This window comes from Phalacrocorax carbo, chromosome 9 (genome assembly GCF_963921805.1).
Source record: "Phalacrocorax carbo chromosome 9, bPhaCar2.1, whole genome shotgun sequence".
NCBI lineage: Eukaryota > Metazoa > Chordata > Aves > Suliformes > Phalacrocoracidae > Phalacrocorax > Phalacrocorax carbo.
The window spans coordinates 15,687,261-15,705,356 of record NC_087521.1 but is presented as its reverse complement, the minus strand read 5'-3'; the positions used below and the strand labels follow the sequence as shown (position 1 = coordinate 15,705,356).

The following is an 18,096-nucleotide window of genomic DNA, read 5'->3' as shown; positions in this document are numbered from 1 at the left end:
ACATTGAGTATGACTTTCATAACTGAACTTTATTTAAGAATCTTCCTTCAAATATGACTCTTCTGACATTTGCCGCCCATTAGTTTTCATGGTATGTATCGCATAGGTTGCAAAGAAGTTAGGCACGGTTCTAACCACGCTGTAGTTTTACAGAAGGAGAACTCTGCAAACTTCTCCCTTTTCTCCAGCATAACCATTCACTGGCATTAGGGTGATACAAAAGCAAAACCACTTATGGTCAAGCCAGTTTAAAGAAAAGCATCAGCCCTGATTCAAATCAGTGTCAAAGTAAAGGATTTGTGCGCACTAGATCACGGATACTACCTATCTGTGGTGTTTCTCTGTTACGAACTACTGGAGTAGGACAGGGATTTTTTTTTTTTAACATTTTACCATATGCTTGAGAGAGGTAATCGCCTTGTGACTTAAAACAGGAAGAACTTACAGAGTTAGAGATTCATTACAAAGCCCATGGAAAGCATTTGCAGGCACTGAGGTCATGAAAGGATTATCTGCAATTTCTCTGAAAAAGGAGACAAAATATCACAATCAAACATACATGTACCCAACAGAGCTGCTCCACAACAGTTTCATTATTAATTTGTTCTGTGCCTTGATAATAAATAAAAGTGTAAAATAACTTTTTTACTTATATCTAAGCCCAGAAGACACATGTGGGATGATGAAGAATCGAGCATGTTCCAGCATCCAGGAAGTGAGCTTGTGAAGTAGATGGGTTTTACAGTCCTGGTGAGGTGTGCCAGCCTGTGTGACTATAGTGGTTAACGGCACAAACAGGTCCATTGTCTCGTAAGCCAGAGAATTAGCAAAGTAAATAATGCTGCAGTGTCAACTGACCCAGCCCTAGTGACTTCAGAGCCGAGATCCTGCTCTGAAGATAAGACATGAGAAAATACATTGTTCAGGACAGAGGCATTTCACTTTACAGAACTGCATCTAGCACAAGCAGAATAACTAACTATGTGATCTAATTATTCTTCTTAATTCTTGTCCAAATGAGTGTTTCACTACCTGTCATTTCTTAAAGAACTTTTTACTTCCAATCTGCAGTCTTAATAAATACTATGTATCTTCAGACCATAACTCTATCGTGACAAAAGGGACAAAGAAAAACTAGGGAGATTTACTGTGACTAAACATCACAGTAGTCTCATGAAAGGGGAGAGGAAATAGCTGGTAGAAACAATGGGCAAAATGTCTGGTTGTCCTTTTTCTGCTTTTTCCTGAATCATAGAGTCTGGAAACAAAAACATTCTGCAAATTTTTCTTTTCCTCAGCTTGTGGATTAGGTATGGTCTAGTAAGGCCAGACTATAATGTCCATGGGTCGAGAAATCCTAACTGTTGCCCATGTGACAGGAACAATTTAATTCCTTTTCTGTGCTATATATACTATGCTATATTCTGTGCTAACACTGGACTGTACTACAACCATTTTCATTCCAAGTAGTTTTCACCGATAGATAGTTTCCACAACGAGTTACTCTGGCTTGACATTTTTCAGATCGGTTCACTTTTCTGAACAAATGTTTACTTGTAAGTTGCTTGACCTCAAAGGCCAATAGTGATATAATGAATGCTTTTGCCCCCACTATACCTTCTGCATAATTTAGAAACATATTTTTCTTCAAGAGCAGATTTTTTTTTTTCTTGATGAAATGAGAAAAGAGTGTAGATTTCTCATTGAAATGTAACTCTCCAAATAAGGTTGGACAAGGGCATTTAGGCAAACTGTTCATAGAAGCTTATGCTGTCAATCTAAAAGAGCATGCATCTCACTCAACTACTATGAAAAGGGTGAGCGACAGAAGGGAGATGGGTAGTCCTCTTTCTTAAAGACATGCTGTGCCAGCCTGAGCTGACCTCACTACTGAGGCTGTCATGAAACCAAGGTGCTCCTGGTCTAGCGACTTAAAAGCTCTACTTTATTTCTCAGCTTTGTCAATTTGCTTTTTAAGCTCCTTTTCTGTTTTCTTTATTAAAACATTAATTATATGAAGCAATATATTTTGGATAAAATAAGTCTTCACCAAAATCTACCTAAAAAAGTGAGATTTGCCAACAGTGAGCTTTTTAAAGGTGCAACAATAAACAATTGCTCTCAGGATTGTGCAGTTCTGCACTCGAATCTTCTGTGCTCAGGGTGGGGTCAAAAGAAAGAAGGCAGATAGCCAGGGGAGGTTATGATTCAACAATATAGGAGCTCAATGAAGAGCGGTATCAGAACATGTGCAATATGAGCTCACCATGCCGGCACAAATTTGTTAGAAGAATGTTGACAGGATGACTTCGCGTTAGCAGGCTGTATGTCAGATCAGGTCCCGCGTGTCACACCATTCCGACTTCAGACTAATTCAGGTATTGCACAGCCATTACAAAAACAAAATCAAAGCAGACGGCCTGTAGAAGTGTATCAGGTGCTTTGGCTAGTTCAACAGAAATGCGCTTGTGTGTCTGTCTCTCATCCAGGTCAAATGTACAGTGCTAGGTGACCTGGCATTTTCCAGATTTGGTACTAATGGTCATTGAAATAGGAAAAGTGCTCTCCCAGTCTTATTTGATGTTTTTCTTCAAAACAGAAACCTTCACTATAAGTTTTCTTGGGATCTGAGGATGGCAATATTCTAACCAGCTATGAGGAGAGATACTTACAGTAAAAAGTTCACATCAGATGAGTAGATTTTGGTGAGGTCTGGAAACGCTTTGAGTCCAGTATTAAAAATACCACTGAAAGAGAAGAAACAGAAAGAATTACAGGTACTGGATCGCTGAACAACAACCACCAATATATTTAAAGCATTCAACAGAGCAGGACAGTTATTTCATCCTCTCTATTTTCAATCAATTAATTTATAATCAACTGTCCAAAATATAAAGATGCAAAAACAAATTAAAAAAATAAAAATACCGGATTTATGATAAATGATAGACTCTCAAAAAATGGGAACACGAAATAATGAGACAACTAAGCAGATCTGCAGAGGTAAGTAGCCTGTGAGGTGGATAGGGAGAAAAAAAATTATAACTCTGGGTTCACCTGAGAGATTTAAGGCTGCTTCAGTCTGGACCCCCACATCCTCTGTCTTTCACTGAGGCTAAGAGCTGTTCAAATAGCTCTGGAAAGGGAAACTGTCTTCAAATATGAACACAGTTAATGCCCCTTATTTCTGATCTCCTGTAGAGCAGAAATAACGTAAGAAAATATAGTTCTTAATTTTTAAAACTATTCTCCTGAAATTAAATTATTTTGACAACTTACTTTATTGCTTTCAGATCTATGGGAAAAATCTGGAAAAATCTTTCCTCCTCGTCACTACCCCTATGACGTACCCACACAGAGCCCTTTCAGGGGTCTTCCAAACATTGCTCAAAATCACAGAAGTTATTCTTTTTCTCATCTCTCTTTCTGATGCTATAATTTTGGAATTCATGGTTTGGTTACTCTGTGCTGCTCTTTAGAAATTTAATGGGAATACAGAGAATTCTTCAGGATTTCTTTCTGCCATAGAGGTCATATGAAATCAGGTGTCTATATACGGGCTTGTCACATTTAGCTGACAGGTATGCTGTAAAACCCTGTGTAAATATCTAGTAAATGTAAGAGATGTGTATATTTCTGTTGTATCCCTTCTTCCCACTATTTCCTGCAAAAATATAGTAAGATAGCACTTAGGATAAGAAGAAAGATAAAAGCTAGCTGTGGAATTTTGCCAAGGAAACGCTAGTGTATTCCACACATTTAATGCATAAGAAGAATGGCAATATTACTGATGAATTTGTGAACATGTTTTCCTTTCTCACAAAAGCAGTCAAAATTCCAACCCCTACCCTAGCTGGCTTTCTGTCATTAAAATAAAGCAACAGGGAATAACACTGCACTCGGTTCCGAAATGAAACGCAAAGAAACAAAACTGCTACAGTGTAAAGAGGCACCTGTGAGGCTTAAGTGTCAATACATTATAGGTGCTAAATACTTACAGGTATTTCAAAACTGGGAGGTTCTTAAAGGCATCTGGGTCTATGTAATCCAAGTTTCTAAGATTTCGAATTTCACTGCAAAAAAGGGAGGAACATTACCACATTGATCATTAATACTTAATTATTTATCATAACAGAAATCAGCAATGTTAAAATGACATTTCAGGGACCTAATTCCTGCAATGAGCTTCTGTACTGGGCAGTACTAGATCAAGACCACTATGAATTATCATCTGGATAGATGCAGTCCTGGAGACTGGCTAGTTTAAGCAAGGGGGAAAGAAGGACCTGAGATTTGATTATGGATCCTTTGTCTGTGTGGTCCTAAAATCAAAGCAATAGCCTGTGGTAATGGTTATTACTTTGAACACGATGAGAGTTTTGCATGACACTGGAAGTAGACACTAGGCAGAATTAAAAGATTCTTTAAGGATTCTCAGCTACATGGGTAAAATATTGCTACATGAGTGGGAAGCAGAAGTATGCTAAATAGGTAGTGGGGAACCTAGGGCACTCCCAACAGTGGGATTTGCTCCATAAACTGTAACTGACATGTTTTTTCCATCAATGACTACAGTGAAAATGCTGGGCTCATGAACTTCCTGGCCAGATATTCCTTTGTTGTATACCAAACATATTTCAGGGAAAGATGGTCTTCAGATCAGCCTTCAGCCTAGAAGTGGATCATCAGGTTTTGGCTTGTTCCTATTCATAGTATTCTGCATAAATTATTTGGATGAGGGTACTGAAAGTAAGAATTCAAAATCTGCAGATGGTACCAAAATTGGAAACGCAAAATAATGCAATGAGATTCAATCAGATTTGGATTTATTAAGTAACTGGGCCATAAGAGGGCATGTGCTGTTTAACAAAGGCAAATCAAAAACTAATCAATCTGGGAATAAAAGATTTAAAACTGCCAGATGAGACACTTGGCACAGTAATCAGAGAAAAGTTTTAATAATGTGAGTGAGGCAATCAATATAATTCAGCTGAATGTTGGGGAAAGGTTTATGACCCTGCTGTTCAATTTCCTTGAGTTGGTAATGCTGGGATTAGAAAAGATGTATGCTTTAATATGTATTGTATTTATACTCGCATTTTATCCTACACTTTGTATTCTTAAAGTGAAAAAGGAAGAAAAGGGCCCATTGTGGTAGGCACTACAGAAATCCACAGGAGACAACCAGTTGCTTAGAAGTCTTTAGACAAAATAGATAAGAAAGAGGATGACAGAGGTATAAAAAGGTAAAAGGTGATCTGAATGAAGTGAATGATATGCTTAAGGAAAAAAAATCAGGTGAAAAATCCAATTTTCCCTACGTCAAGTCCAGTTAAATGTGCTTCTTGCACTTGGCTGGCTGAGTAACAAAAAACTAAGAACAGCAAGTTGATTATCAACAGAGTCATTAGACAGGGTTTGCACTTTTATCAGTAAGCTTTTCTGAATTGGAGAATTTAAAAGATTGAAACACACTGATTTAGAAAGTTACAGTTCCTTTGAAAAGCAGCTCAAGGAAAACTATTAGTAGTTTTAGCTCCCTAAAATGCAGTCGAAGCCAAAGAGTATAACTTAAAATGTCTATTAGGCTACTTCCCAGATATTTAAGTATCTATGAGACCTGATTTTAAGTGAATTTTGAAATGGAACTTTGACGCCCTCTATAAATACAACTTAATCTTAGCATACAGTGCTTAAATTCTGCATCCAACAGCAGTGTAACAATTCTGAGTCCTGGGAATGAAATGCTTTAAAGATATCAAAAAAACTAAGTTAATAGGCATCTTTGTTGACCATTGATGCAGAGAGGCAAAAGGCTCCTTGAACAAACATTTCACTTTGCAGTCCTAACTAAAATTACTTAGAGATGCTCGTAAGAAGGAAGAGTGCTGCTACCTACCCAGAAGATAACTGAATTATTTGTGGAATATTAAAAAAATTATTCAAAGTAACTTTACAAACTATTCAGCTTCTGCTTTACTTTTAAAAGTACATAAAACAAGAATTGGCTTATTTATGCTTTAAAGACAATCAATGTTTTAGATTTTATTTCTGGCACTCAGACTAGTAACTAAAAATGTACTAGGTTCACAATCAAACCACCATCTGACTGTCCATGACTAGCAACTCTGTTTTGCTTGTTAAAGAAAATACTTTAAAAAACTTTAACACATCAAGAACAGATGTGCACAGAAAGTCACTTGATGATATAAAGCCCTCTGTCAGGACTTACAAATAAGTATGAACTTATGTTCAGTTACAAAGATATAAATATTTAGTTCCAAATCCAAATTAATTTAAAAAATGAAACTAATAACTATTTTAAAATTAGTCTAATGAATTAATTAATGAGGCTTAAGTTTGCCAGATAACTTCTAGAAAGGTTAATAAGCTACTTAACCTCCTATAAGAATTCAGTAACATTAAAAATGAGCACAAACATTTACATATTTAAGTGGCTTTTAAGTTTAATTTACCAGACATGTCTTTCATACCTGCCTTGCAATATTGACACATCCTTGAGTTTGTTCAAGACCAGAACCCAGAAACTGCAAATCTGGCCATAGAGCCTCAATGTAATGACATTATGCTGAGATACCTACGAAGACTAAGGATATCCAGGTCAGCAGTTCTGAAATGTTTTAAATCAGCCCCCCCCACCCTTTTTGGTTTTTTTTTTTTTTTGTAATAACTTGGGACCCCTCTCTACCTTCTTGGACTTACTTTGCCTACTCTCACTTGTATATCTACTTCCATGTTTTATTCTCCCCCTACAGCCAAAGTATCCAAGTTATTCCATCTGCATGCACCTGTTAACCCTTTGCACCACTAGTACCAGAAAACAGGCTCAGGCTCCTGACAGTCTATTCCCTACCTCTACGCTGCAGCTTTTAACAAGATCTGTCTGCACAGCACTTGTCCCAGTGCCCCGAAATCCACTGCAGGTATGCAGCAGTCCCCCCAGATCTCTTCAGTCTCCATCTCCAATTGCTTCTCAGATACTTGCATCAAATCACCTCTCCTTTCTGCAGTGCCGTGTCCCATGACCTGGCTCCACGAGGTGTCCAATCGGAGAAGTACAGCCCTGGCCCTTGGCTCCAGCTCACCGCAGCTCACTGCAGAGATGGAGAGCAATCCCCCACCAGCTCGCCAAATGACGTTGCATATACGAGGGCAAGCCACTTGAACCATAACCTTTGGCCCTGTTCCCAAATGCTGAGAGGGCTTTTTGTGTGGTTGTGTAAGAGGAGAGAGCTTTTGGAGCGAGGAGGAGAAGGAAGTACAGAGGGATCAGAGGAGAGTGAGCAAGACACAGAGAAGGGGAAAAGAAAGAGTGAATTTTTCTGCGGCTCCTTCCGCAGGAATGTTTTCCTGAGAAACAATGACCTAATTACAAAAGCTTTTTATTTTGTGTAATGCAACGAAGTGGCAACTCTACCAGTAAGACAACTTACAAAGAGACACTGACTGCTAGTCAGACACTTTCACAATTATAGCTAGAAAAAATAAATACTTACACCATTGCATGGGAGAGACAGTTCTGAATTCGTAAACATCAAGTTTGTCTCACAGCCTTACTTTAAAAAGGTAAAGACAAAAAGAAGGAACAAGAAACCATTGTGAGACCAACTTAACACAACTGGGGGAAAAAACCCACAAAGCCTTGGCCCTGATTTTCATCTTAAGAGAGTGGGAATTTTGCCATTAATTACAACCAAAATGAGATCTGTCCCATTAACGTACAGCAGGTCATGAGTATCCTTAGTTTGCTGAAGTTGCTCAGCACTTCACAGGCATAGGTTCATAAAAATGTGACCTATGCTTAAAAAGAGATGAGGTCTGGAAGGAACAGAAAGTCAGGACAGAGGCATATGAACTGAATAAGGACCAAGAAAATGGAGTGCTGAAGATCAAAGCTGAAGCACACTAACAGCCTTGGCAGACAGGGATGGTGACACACACAGGATGCCTATTCACATGATGCTTGACTCAAGCCAAAGCAATTAGTTCCTCCCTTCCACAAATACTGAATTCTCTCCTAGGAAGATCTTATGTTTAAAAACAAATGTTTTTAAAATTAAACTGTGTGTATAAGTTTAAATTAGGATAAAAAGATTATTTACATGAAACTGCACTTCATGAAAAGTCCATGAAAAACAACCAGTGAAAATGAAACTGTGAAATGACTTCTTTTCAAAACTGTTAGAGTAACTTCAACCTCCTTTAAAATACCCTATGATAACCTTTATCCAGTATTAAATAATCTTTTTCTTTGGGAAGTAAATAAAACCCAACAACAATAAGCATTAACAAATCAGAGGGGTTATAAAAGCAATTCAGACAACTGGTCAAATTTGTAAATTGCTTTCTTCCACAGCTTATTTGCAACTGCCTAATTTGCCAGATGCCTGGATATTCCCTGATTAAATAGTACATGTGCCTTACTTCCAAAAAGATTTTTAAAACCTGGTAAGCACTTCTGTGGTAGAGACAGCCTTTCTTCATAGGCTATCTGCAAAGGTTTGGGGTTTGCCTACAGCTTTTGTGAGTAGAGTTCTGGTGCCTTGTCCTGGGTAGTATTTTTGGCTCTTGTACAGAACAAAAAATGTATATCTTGCATGTCTGTGTGCAGTGTATTTTTTGCTAGTGCCTTGTGAGAAATATAAGGGGTCCCACATTACCATAACCCTTGTCTAGCAGATCAGGAACCCTCCTCGCCACTGTGCCTTCCCTGCAGCCTGCGACGTGAGCGTAGGTGCCCATGGGCTCTGCTGACCCCTGCCCAGGCCTGCAGCCTCCCAGTCATGGACAGCAGAGCCAGGCCTGGCATCTGGCACGGACGTGACTGTGCGGCGATCTTGGACCTTGCTGATGTGCTCTGGCCTGACTCCAGGGGAGCTGTGACAGAGGCACGCTTATGGCAAGGGGCACTGGCTGTCCTCCCAGGCAGGAAAATAAACGTGCTTTGGGAGTGTTTAGAGACTGGAAGAGGACAAGAGAAAAGGCTTCTACTCGTATTCCTCACCAAACTTTTAGGTAACAGAAAGTAATGCAAATCAGGCAGTGCTACAGAGCACAACACAAGAATAAGTGCCTTGGGAGGAGGCACTGGCAACACCAGAGCTCCATCCACCACTCCTTCAAACTAATCGCACATTTAAAAGTGCACATTTTGTGGAAGAGTTCTTTATATTCAAAGGCTTACATTACATGACCCACTGAAGGAGATCAGGTTTGTGTTATGAATTAAGATCCTAAGGGAGATTTTTTCTAGCCCATTCTCCACTTTGATTTTAATAGAGAAATAATAGAAAACAGCTATCTAGCCAGCTAGCTTTTTCCTCAAGCCATCCTCAAGAAGCCTTTATATCCATATAATTTAAAACAGACAAGATACTACACTGCATATTACATGGAAGAATCCTGCAATGAAATGCAATGGCCCAAGAGCATTTTATCTTTAACTTCTAATAAGGTGAACCACAAAACAAGTACCACATGAGGAATTTGTAGGGCATGGTGCCAAATGCTTTATTCATTGCTTATAAAATGTGCTGCCAGTAAATGTTTCATTAAATGTTCATTTGTGTTAAACAAGAAATCTTAGACACAACAACTGTGAAAGAGGAAGGGAGAACATGAAGATGACAAGCCTGGGAAAACCTTCTACAGAAGGGGGAATGGCATTATAACCAAAGATAAGTACTGTTTTCCCACCAAAGCCTTCCTCTGAAACCCTTTCAGGAATATTTCAGGAGCATGTTCTTGGACTGAACTAGGTCTCACGATTCTGGACTCCTAGCTCTGCTTGTCAGATACTCACTTCTACTTTCCAGTATTAGTTGCTCTCTATCTACAGTAACAGTAATGATATTATCGCCTTTATTTTTATTAACCTTTCTGTTTCACACCGTGTAAAGTAAAAGGAAAAGAATTATAGAAAATAGAGGAGTCTTAAGAGATCATCTAGTTCAATCTCCTTCTCTGAGTGAAAATTAAATAGACCTATGGAGTTTCTGATTACACAGCCTTAAAGACCTCCAGTGATAGGGACAACCTCCCCAGGAAAACAATTCTAGTGTTCACTTATGTCAGCCATATGAATACATTTTCTAGAGTCTAACATGAATCATGCCTAATCTAATTTAAGGATATTATTACTTTTGCTTTGTCAAACATCAGTGTGGAAAATGTGTTGTAGCTTTCACCCCTTGCAACAAACTTAAAAGATAGATCTGCCTCTGGCATGTTTTCTTCCTGGACACAAAAATCTTTCCTCCCTGACAAAGTTTTATGGATCCGTGATAACCACAGAGCTCTCCCATGGAACCTCCGCAAACACAAATCTTCTGTGAAATATGCCAAACTGCAACTCATCTGAACTTTAGGATGCTGGCACACTTTCAGGTCCCTCATTTGCATCAGTGATGGAAACATGGAAGAGTACCAGATACGGGACGGATCCTGTGAAGCTCTATTCAATACATTACCTTCTCATTTTGACAGGGTACTGCTGAATGACAGGAACTCCCTGGATGCAGGTATCCTACCACTTTTGGAACTGCCCTAGTGCATCATTTGGTGAGGACTGACCAGAACAAAAATGTATAAAAACACTTCCCAGAAGCCTTTGTCCATAACATTCCTGTTCCATTTAATAACCAGATGAAGACTCTTAATTCTACTGGTGCACTTCCAAAATGATTATTTATTATTCTTCATGTCTCCATCTAGTGTCATTTTGTTCCGTGCTTTGGCCCTTCTGGTTTCATTTCTGGTGCTTACGTAATAGTTTTACACTTACCTTCAGTGATTTGACAGGAGTAATTCTTAGTTGCCAGTTTAGTTCAACTTGCTATCAAGCTCACAATGTAGACCCACATATTTTTCACTATACTTTCTTACACTTCTACGGGAGGATACAGAAGAGCAAGGGAACCAAAAAGATGAGGAAAAGAAAGCACTAGTCAAAAAAGAGATTGACTCCACATTACGGAAAAAGGAAATGGAAAAAGGAATATTCAGCTACAAAGGAGACAAGAGTAACAAACATCAACATGTATGTTATTTCCACTCATCCCCAAATTTATTTTATGGCTCTATTCATTTATTTAAATACAGTACTTACATATGAGTGACTTTACTCAAACTGTTGAAGGAATGGGCCTCCAGACTCTGAAGTGTTTCATCTATGGAGATGTAGCTAAACACCAGGAAACAGAAAAAGAAAAAAGTCTCAGACCTTGGCAAGCCATGGCTAGTGTCCATCCTGCCACTTTATTTTTTCCTCTCATTGTTTTTCTCATCCAACTGCCATGACACTGCCAGACAGTGTCTGAGGGAGGAACTTGTAGCAGGATTTGGATTTTGACTGATGCCTCAGATGCACGCTATACTAGAGAATACAGTTAAATAAAAAACACAACAGTACTATTAAACAGCAAAAGCAAACATCCATATTTCACATTTCTTCCCTTTTCCCCACTTAAGATCACCTTGAAGTTCTCAAAGGGCATCTAGCCCTAAATTGGCATATTTCTTTATATTGAAGAGTTAAAAAGGAAGGAAAGAAACTAAGATGGCCCTAGGGCCATCACTGCAACAATTGTCACAATTTCTCTAGGGAGGAACAAATCATCAGGGCAACCGGTGCTTTGATATTGCTGAGGAAAAAAATGAGCTCTAACATGAATTTAGAGAGAAACTCTAGCAATACAGTGAATGTCTTAAAGGATGTAAGGTGTAATGTGACTGAGAAGCAAAAACAGATAGAAAGCTTAAGAAATATTTATTTGCCCACAGTTTAGACTGAGTCGCATTTGTACTGCTAGTGATCTACGGATTGTGATGAGAAAATAGCTCTACAGTCTCTCTCCACCATCATTAGGAGGATGATACTACCGGAACTATTGCGAAAGGCTTTGAAGTGTGAATAAAGTTGCAATACAACTAGTGCAGATTTTCAGAGTAACTGACATATTACTATTTGGGTTAAATTATCTGATTCTGTCTTTCAAAATACCTCTTAGTTTTAAAATTTATTAATGCTGGAATAGCATTAAAAAGATATATTCCTGTATTTTAATTACTTTTATAATAATATTTTAGATCATATTTCTAATCTATAGGTGTTTAAAATAATTGGAATGCCTTGTATATTCTTGTGCTTATTATTAAAATATTTAAGTACTATCTTGTGATAGTCTTGATTGAAGTTGTTACTGACTCAGTTTTTAATATTTTGCGTGGTTACACACACCCTGCACAACTTGATCATTGTTTTAAATGCACAAAATTAGGTTGACTGGAATAGTCTTAGATGCCAATTTTAGATATCAAAATCAAATAAAATGTAATAATAAAGAGACTGTGTTGTTTCTCCTTTTTAATCAGTAGACCTGCAAAGACCTGAATCATACTATACTTAAAAAATACCCAAATGGTATTTTACATCAGTTCTAAATGGGCTGTGTTCCTTAAACAAAACGGATGATTTTTAACGTTCTTTCCATTTTTTCCAATGACAATATTAAGAGTAATAATAGTAAATAGCAAATTAAAATATGATCATTTAATCCAGGAGCGCTTTTTAATACAATCAATTATAGATGAGATTTTTATTTTTTGTAGAAATTTTCAAGAAGATAAATCTTTCTTTCTTTCAATGGGTATTAAAAAATAGTTAAAATGTTTTAAAAAATTGGAAAGGCTTTGCGACCAGCGCATGCTCTAACAATCAGCAGATGACTAATACTACTAACTGTTCCAAGGGAATTTATGTCCTCCCCAGACTGGAGCTAAAAGCATATTACCTGAACTAATTTTAACTCTTCTAACATAACATTTACTTTTTATTGGTCACTTCAGAGAAGTATCCAACAGTGTTTGTAAAGATACCAGAAAAGTAACTGGTAGAGACCGTATGACCAACAGATTCTCTTTCTACAGTAATAGTGCTTCTACAAAGCTATTTGCCTCTTCCAAAAGGCAGGAATGTATTTCCAGTCTGCACCTCTGTAACTGAGTATAGCAGAGTCAGACGTTTATGTAAAACGCTTTAATTTTGTTTTCCTGTAAGCAATAAAAGTCTGTTGTCCAGGAAATCGGAGTTTCAGTCTTTAAAAAAAAAAATTAATTATTCCATTTTAACAAAGCCTACATTTTAACATACCAAAAGATAGGTTATATTAATGACAGATTAAAAAAAAAAATTGTTCTATGTAACAAACACCTATATATAAATCAGCTTGACAGAAAATTAAATTAAAAATTGATAGCGAACAAATGTTGCATCCTCATGCTGGGGCTAGGAATTAGAGAGTACTTTTTGTGTGCTCCATGCTCAGAATGGGTCACCTTACATCAGGTGGGCAAGTGCTTTTCTCTCACACATGAGAAGAGGCAAAAGAGTGGCAACAGGAATTCCTCCTGCCCTCCCTCACCCCTACAGCCACCAAGTCCCTTCCCACCATGCTGCACATTACATTTTTGCTATACTGCCTGGCTTGGAGCTGACTGAGTTAGAGTTTGTCGTTCAGCCGTGGAACAAAAGTGGGAAGGAAACAGCTTATTTTCTTTGCGTGTTGACCTCCACTCTTCTGTTTCACAAGCAGATGTATTTGTGTACATTAATTAAACCACAACATCATTGATGACAGGGAAATGAGAGGTTTTATCTGCCTTAGTGTCTTCTAGATGAACACCCAAAAGCCGCACAAACTCATTAAAAATCTCCTCTGAGACAGGAATGTCAAACAGAAACATGTATTAATGGTGCATAAACATTTACTTCCAAGTGTTCAGAGTGCCTCCAAAAGCCTTTGGTGTCTGGCTAATGAACACATAATACAACATGTTAAATGTAAGAAATAAAAATCATATCAATTAGGACTGGAAGGAGCTGCAGCAGCAGAAGAGGAAAAGTGTGTATAAGTTCCCATTTTGAAGGTGTGTTACAATTCAGCACCTCCTTTCCCTAACAGCTGTGTTTAATTTGCAGAATTTCAATATGCCTTCAACACCCATCGCGAACACAGTCACAGCTTAAACACCAAATGCATAGCTTCAGAGAAAGTCTGTTTGCAGATAACACTTCAATCAACCATCGCCCGTTCAGAAAGAGCCTGAGAACACAGTATTTAAAGCAGATTGGCAGGTGGCAGTAGCCACAAGGCCCTCTCCCTGCCCTTGTTTTCTTACTTCTCCCTCTCCCCACCTTTTTTCATTTTTTTTCCAGCCTCAGCACCCCCTGCGTCGCTGCCCGCCGGCTGCCCCGTTCTCCTCTGCTGCTGACGGAGGGCAGCTCGGTGACCTGTGGGCTACTTCACGAGAGGACAACCAGGAGCAGCTAAGGCAACTGGAGCCCTGAGCTGGGGCTGTGCCGTACGGGCTGGCACCGGGGCAGGGCAGGTGTGGGAGCACCGCGGCGCAGAGGCACGCTAGGTGTGGCACGTGGTGGCACTGGCTGTGGGACAGCCGTGCGCGTGGGGCGTGAGACGCCGCTGCGTTGCTCAGAGGAAAACGGTGCACAGGGGCAATGCGTGGGGCTGCTGGCAGCGAGCACTGTGCAACGCGGGGATGTTACTTTGCATGGAAAAGCTGCGGAGGAAACTGCTCAGGGAGCTACAGGTCAGGTGTCTGTGATGTACTCATGAATGTGACCCCAAAGCATCATCCTGAGCCCAGAAAAAAGGTTCCTTACCCTTGACCTTAAAAATACTGAACGTTCAACCTGCCCAGACAAAGCCCTTCTATCAAGATTTAATGTATTTGCAACCTTAAGGATGTAAAAAAGAAATTTCTCTTGCATCTGAATACTTTATAAAACCTTTTTTTTTTCAGTGCACCGATGCATTTCTGACAGGAATTAGCTTTGCACTTGAGCACTGAAATGCTTTTTGCTTCATTCCTGTGGCAAAGCCACACAGGGGAACAATCTCTACTTCTGGCTATCAAGGGTAGATAGATATGCATTCATCAAGAGAAATAGTAGCTCTAAAATTTTTGTTCAAACAAGGTTTGTAAAGAGGGCAACAAAATTTTCTATTCAGTACAGAGGAAAAAGGTTTATTTGTGGAAATTATGTTGTGGAAACCATACAGCAAAATTAAGTGCTATATTTGGAATAGTAAACAGTTTCTACCACCCTATTGAAACTTCAGAACATTTGCATTTTCTAGATGAGTTTACAAAGCAAGGAATGATCATGTAATTTTCATTGCTGATGGAAATTATGGGCTGGGAGAGCCAAATGAGACATGTGGTACATTAGAGGCCAAGACATACACACAAGAGCTGTAGCTAAAATACAGGTACTGGTTCCTTAACCCAAACTTTATATCAAGGTGATGGGAGTTCATGATTTGTAGTAATGCTATAATAATGCTATAGGAAAAATCCAGAAGCGCATTAATACTACTCAAGTTTAAACTGCTGTGGGTTCTTCATAGACTTTTTCAAAATAAGAAGACAAAGAGAAATATGGTAATCCAGGAGGCATTGCACAGCAGGAGAGAGAGTGTAACACTATCACATCAGGTCATGATTTTAGGTAGGTTACTGCTATATTCAACTGTATCTATGCTGTTTTCCTACACATAAATATGGAGTAGGGGGAAGGTAAAACTCCATATTCAGGTACTCTCTTTAAAGAATAATTTGCAGAAGGTATTGACATTTGTTTTCCCAGGTAGCCTTGAAATCACGAACCAAATAAACTGACATGGATGCCAACAAATTATCTTAAAGATGTGTAAAAAGCCCCTATTAATCTCATTCAAGGCCGTAAGGTCTTTGTATTTTTGACTTTCCTCTTCAACTGAAACATGAACAAAGCATGCAATAGGGTGGTTATCTGTTACCATGTGACTACCAAACAGCATAAGCAAAATATTGTCACTGACTTATAATGCCCATGGAGAGAAACCAGGTGGCTAAGTGTCCTTAGCCTATGAGGTCCCTAAGTGATCTAGAGACAGGCAGCATGAATACCCCTTCCTCACCTCAGGAGCCATGCAGGTTAGGAAGGTTTGGTGTAACAGCCTTTTGGCCACTGGAAGTTTTTGGAGGCTAGACATCTTTAGAGAAGGGTTCACTGAATTCTTCAGATGCATGCCTGTGCTTCTATAAATTTATAAACACTACAATTTAAGAATTTTAAAATCTGAAAGGCGCCTAAGCAATGGATTATGTGCCACTGAGAGCTGAATAAGAATTGACATCCTTCTACATTTAATAAAACTCTGTTTTGAACAAAGTTTATCAGGCTTGTATATGAAACTATATGTTATATGAGGGACATTTCCCTCCCTAAAAAATCTCCAAAATACACTGAGATGGTAAATGAGGCTGTAGATATTCAAGAACAATTACTTACAAGGACTTTAGAAAGTTATTACTGCATGAAACTATAAAATATAACTAGGGAGACCTCCATGTCCCCCCAAAATTCTGTTTCATGAATTCTTAAGTAGTAGTCCATCTCAGCCATTCAGCGAAAGCTCAGCTGGAGTTGAGACTTGCAAGGAATGTCAAGGACAAGAAAAGCTCCTATTGCTACATTAGTAATAAAAGGCTGAACAAGAAAATGTGGGCCTCTTGCTGAATGAGGTGGTTTATTTAGTTAACAGTGGACACAGATAAAGCTGAGCACCAGCCTGGATAGATCCATGAGCAATCTCTTTGGACCTTATAGTTGGCCCAACGTTGAGCAGGTGGTGGACTAGAGGCCTCCTGAGGTCGCTTCTAAATTACATGACTCTCATTCTAGGGGGTGAATTGCAAGATGGCAGAGAAGTTCCCTACATCAAATAGCCACGCATAGGATGACAGATTATGGGCCAGCCACAAAGAAAAAAAAAGAAAGGTGAGACAACTTTGTCTCAAGACTGCTGACATCAACAAACAGAGCAGTGCAAGGGTAGCCACTTTCAATGGGACAAATGTTGATGTGAGGCAAATAGAGGCTGGTGGCCGTGCATTTATGGATTGTATCCATGCATGCGTTGACATACAAAGGAAGTGACACAACAGAAATCCCTCTCACATCACACAAATACTGATGTTTTGGTGAAAGTCCATCTCTAGCCTATAAATGCCACAGGGTCTCCAATGAAATGAGTTACAAATCATGCTGGGAACTGGAAACAAATTTTTAGCAGGGAACAGCAGTGGAATATGTTCATTCGTTATGAACGAACCCATTTCTCATATTTTGTGAACTGCAAAAAAAAAAAGCTTTATAGCCTTATTTGTCACATCTACTTCAATAAAGGTGTGCTCTTATCCAAAAATGCCTAGCATGCCATCCTATAGCTGGTTCAGGTTCTAAACAATGGGATGATTACCTGCACTTCTAAAATGTAAGTGGTAGCAAAAAGGTGCAAGAATATATTAAGTTCAGAAGATTTTATACACAAAGACAGAATTTTGGAGAAGGAAAGTGATTTTTAATAAAAGAGCTAAAATAATATCAGAAACAGAACTTACATCCTAGAGATGTTGGGGAGATTGGAAAAAGCATCACTTGGAATTGTTCTTAGATGGGTCTCCATAAACCTCCTACAGAAATAAAAGTTTGGCAGTTAATATCCTTTGATAAGTACAGTTTAACTTTAAAAATTCCTACACAACAGCTCTGCTCCAATATTTCTTTTCTTATCTTCCCTTTTCCCAATGTTTCCATCTTTGCCTATTTCTGTTCCTGTGTCATTATGTGGCTTAGTTTGCTTGGTATGCTCCCTCAGCCTAAATTACAACCTTCTATATTGCCTTTCCTTGGAGCTTAGCATTCAGTGCTAACGATAGAACTTCCAAAACTCCAGAGCACGACCAGCAAACATTTTTGCCCATTGAAGTAAATCAAATATTAAGAATATAGCATTCTTTTAACCAAAGATATTCCATCCCTCACTCCAAGCAAGAAATTCAGGTATACCAGCTAAAACTGAATTAGAGCAATTGCATACTGACTCCACAGAGTTCTCCATATATTTTTTAATAAATACAACATTCTTCCTCCCTAAACCTCTGATGTATGAACGGCATGTACATTGTTATTTTTTAGCTTAAGCACAGTTAAAGATGGGCTTACCCATC

General features: G+C 38.7%; 1 protein-coding gene across 1 annotated transcript in view; it reads right to left on the bottom strand.

Moving 5' to 3' along the window:
• Positions 1 to 18,096, bottom strand: part of TSHR (thyroid stimulating hormone receptor) — a 60,311-nt gene that overhangs the window by 17,903 nt on the left and 24,312 nt on the right. Inside the window, exons 3-7 of the mRNA XM_064460125.1 lie at positions 17,488 to 17,559; positions 11,129 to 11,203; positions 3,999 to 4,073; positions 2,673 to 2,747; positions 446 to 523 (exon numbers count right to left, since the gene is read on the bottom strand). Of these exons, the coding sequence (XP_064316195.1) occupies positions 446 to 523; positions 2,673 to 2,747; positions 3,999 to 4,073; positions 11,129 to 11,203; positions 17,488 to 17,559 (375 nt within the window). The remainder of the gene's footprint in view (positions 1 to 445; positions 524 to 2,672; positions 2,748 to 3,998; positions 4,074 to 11,128; positions 11,204 to 17,487; positions 17,560 to 18,096) is intronic.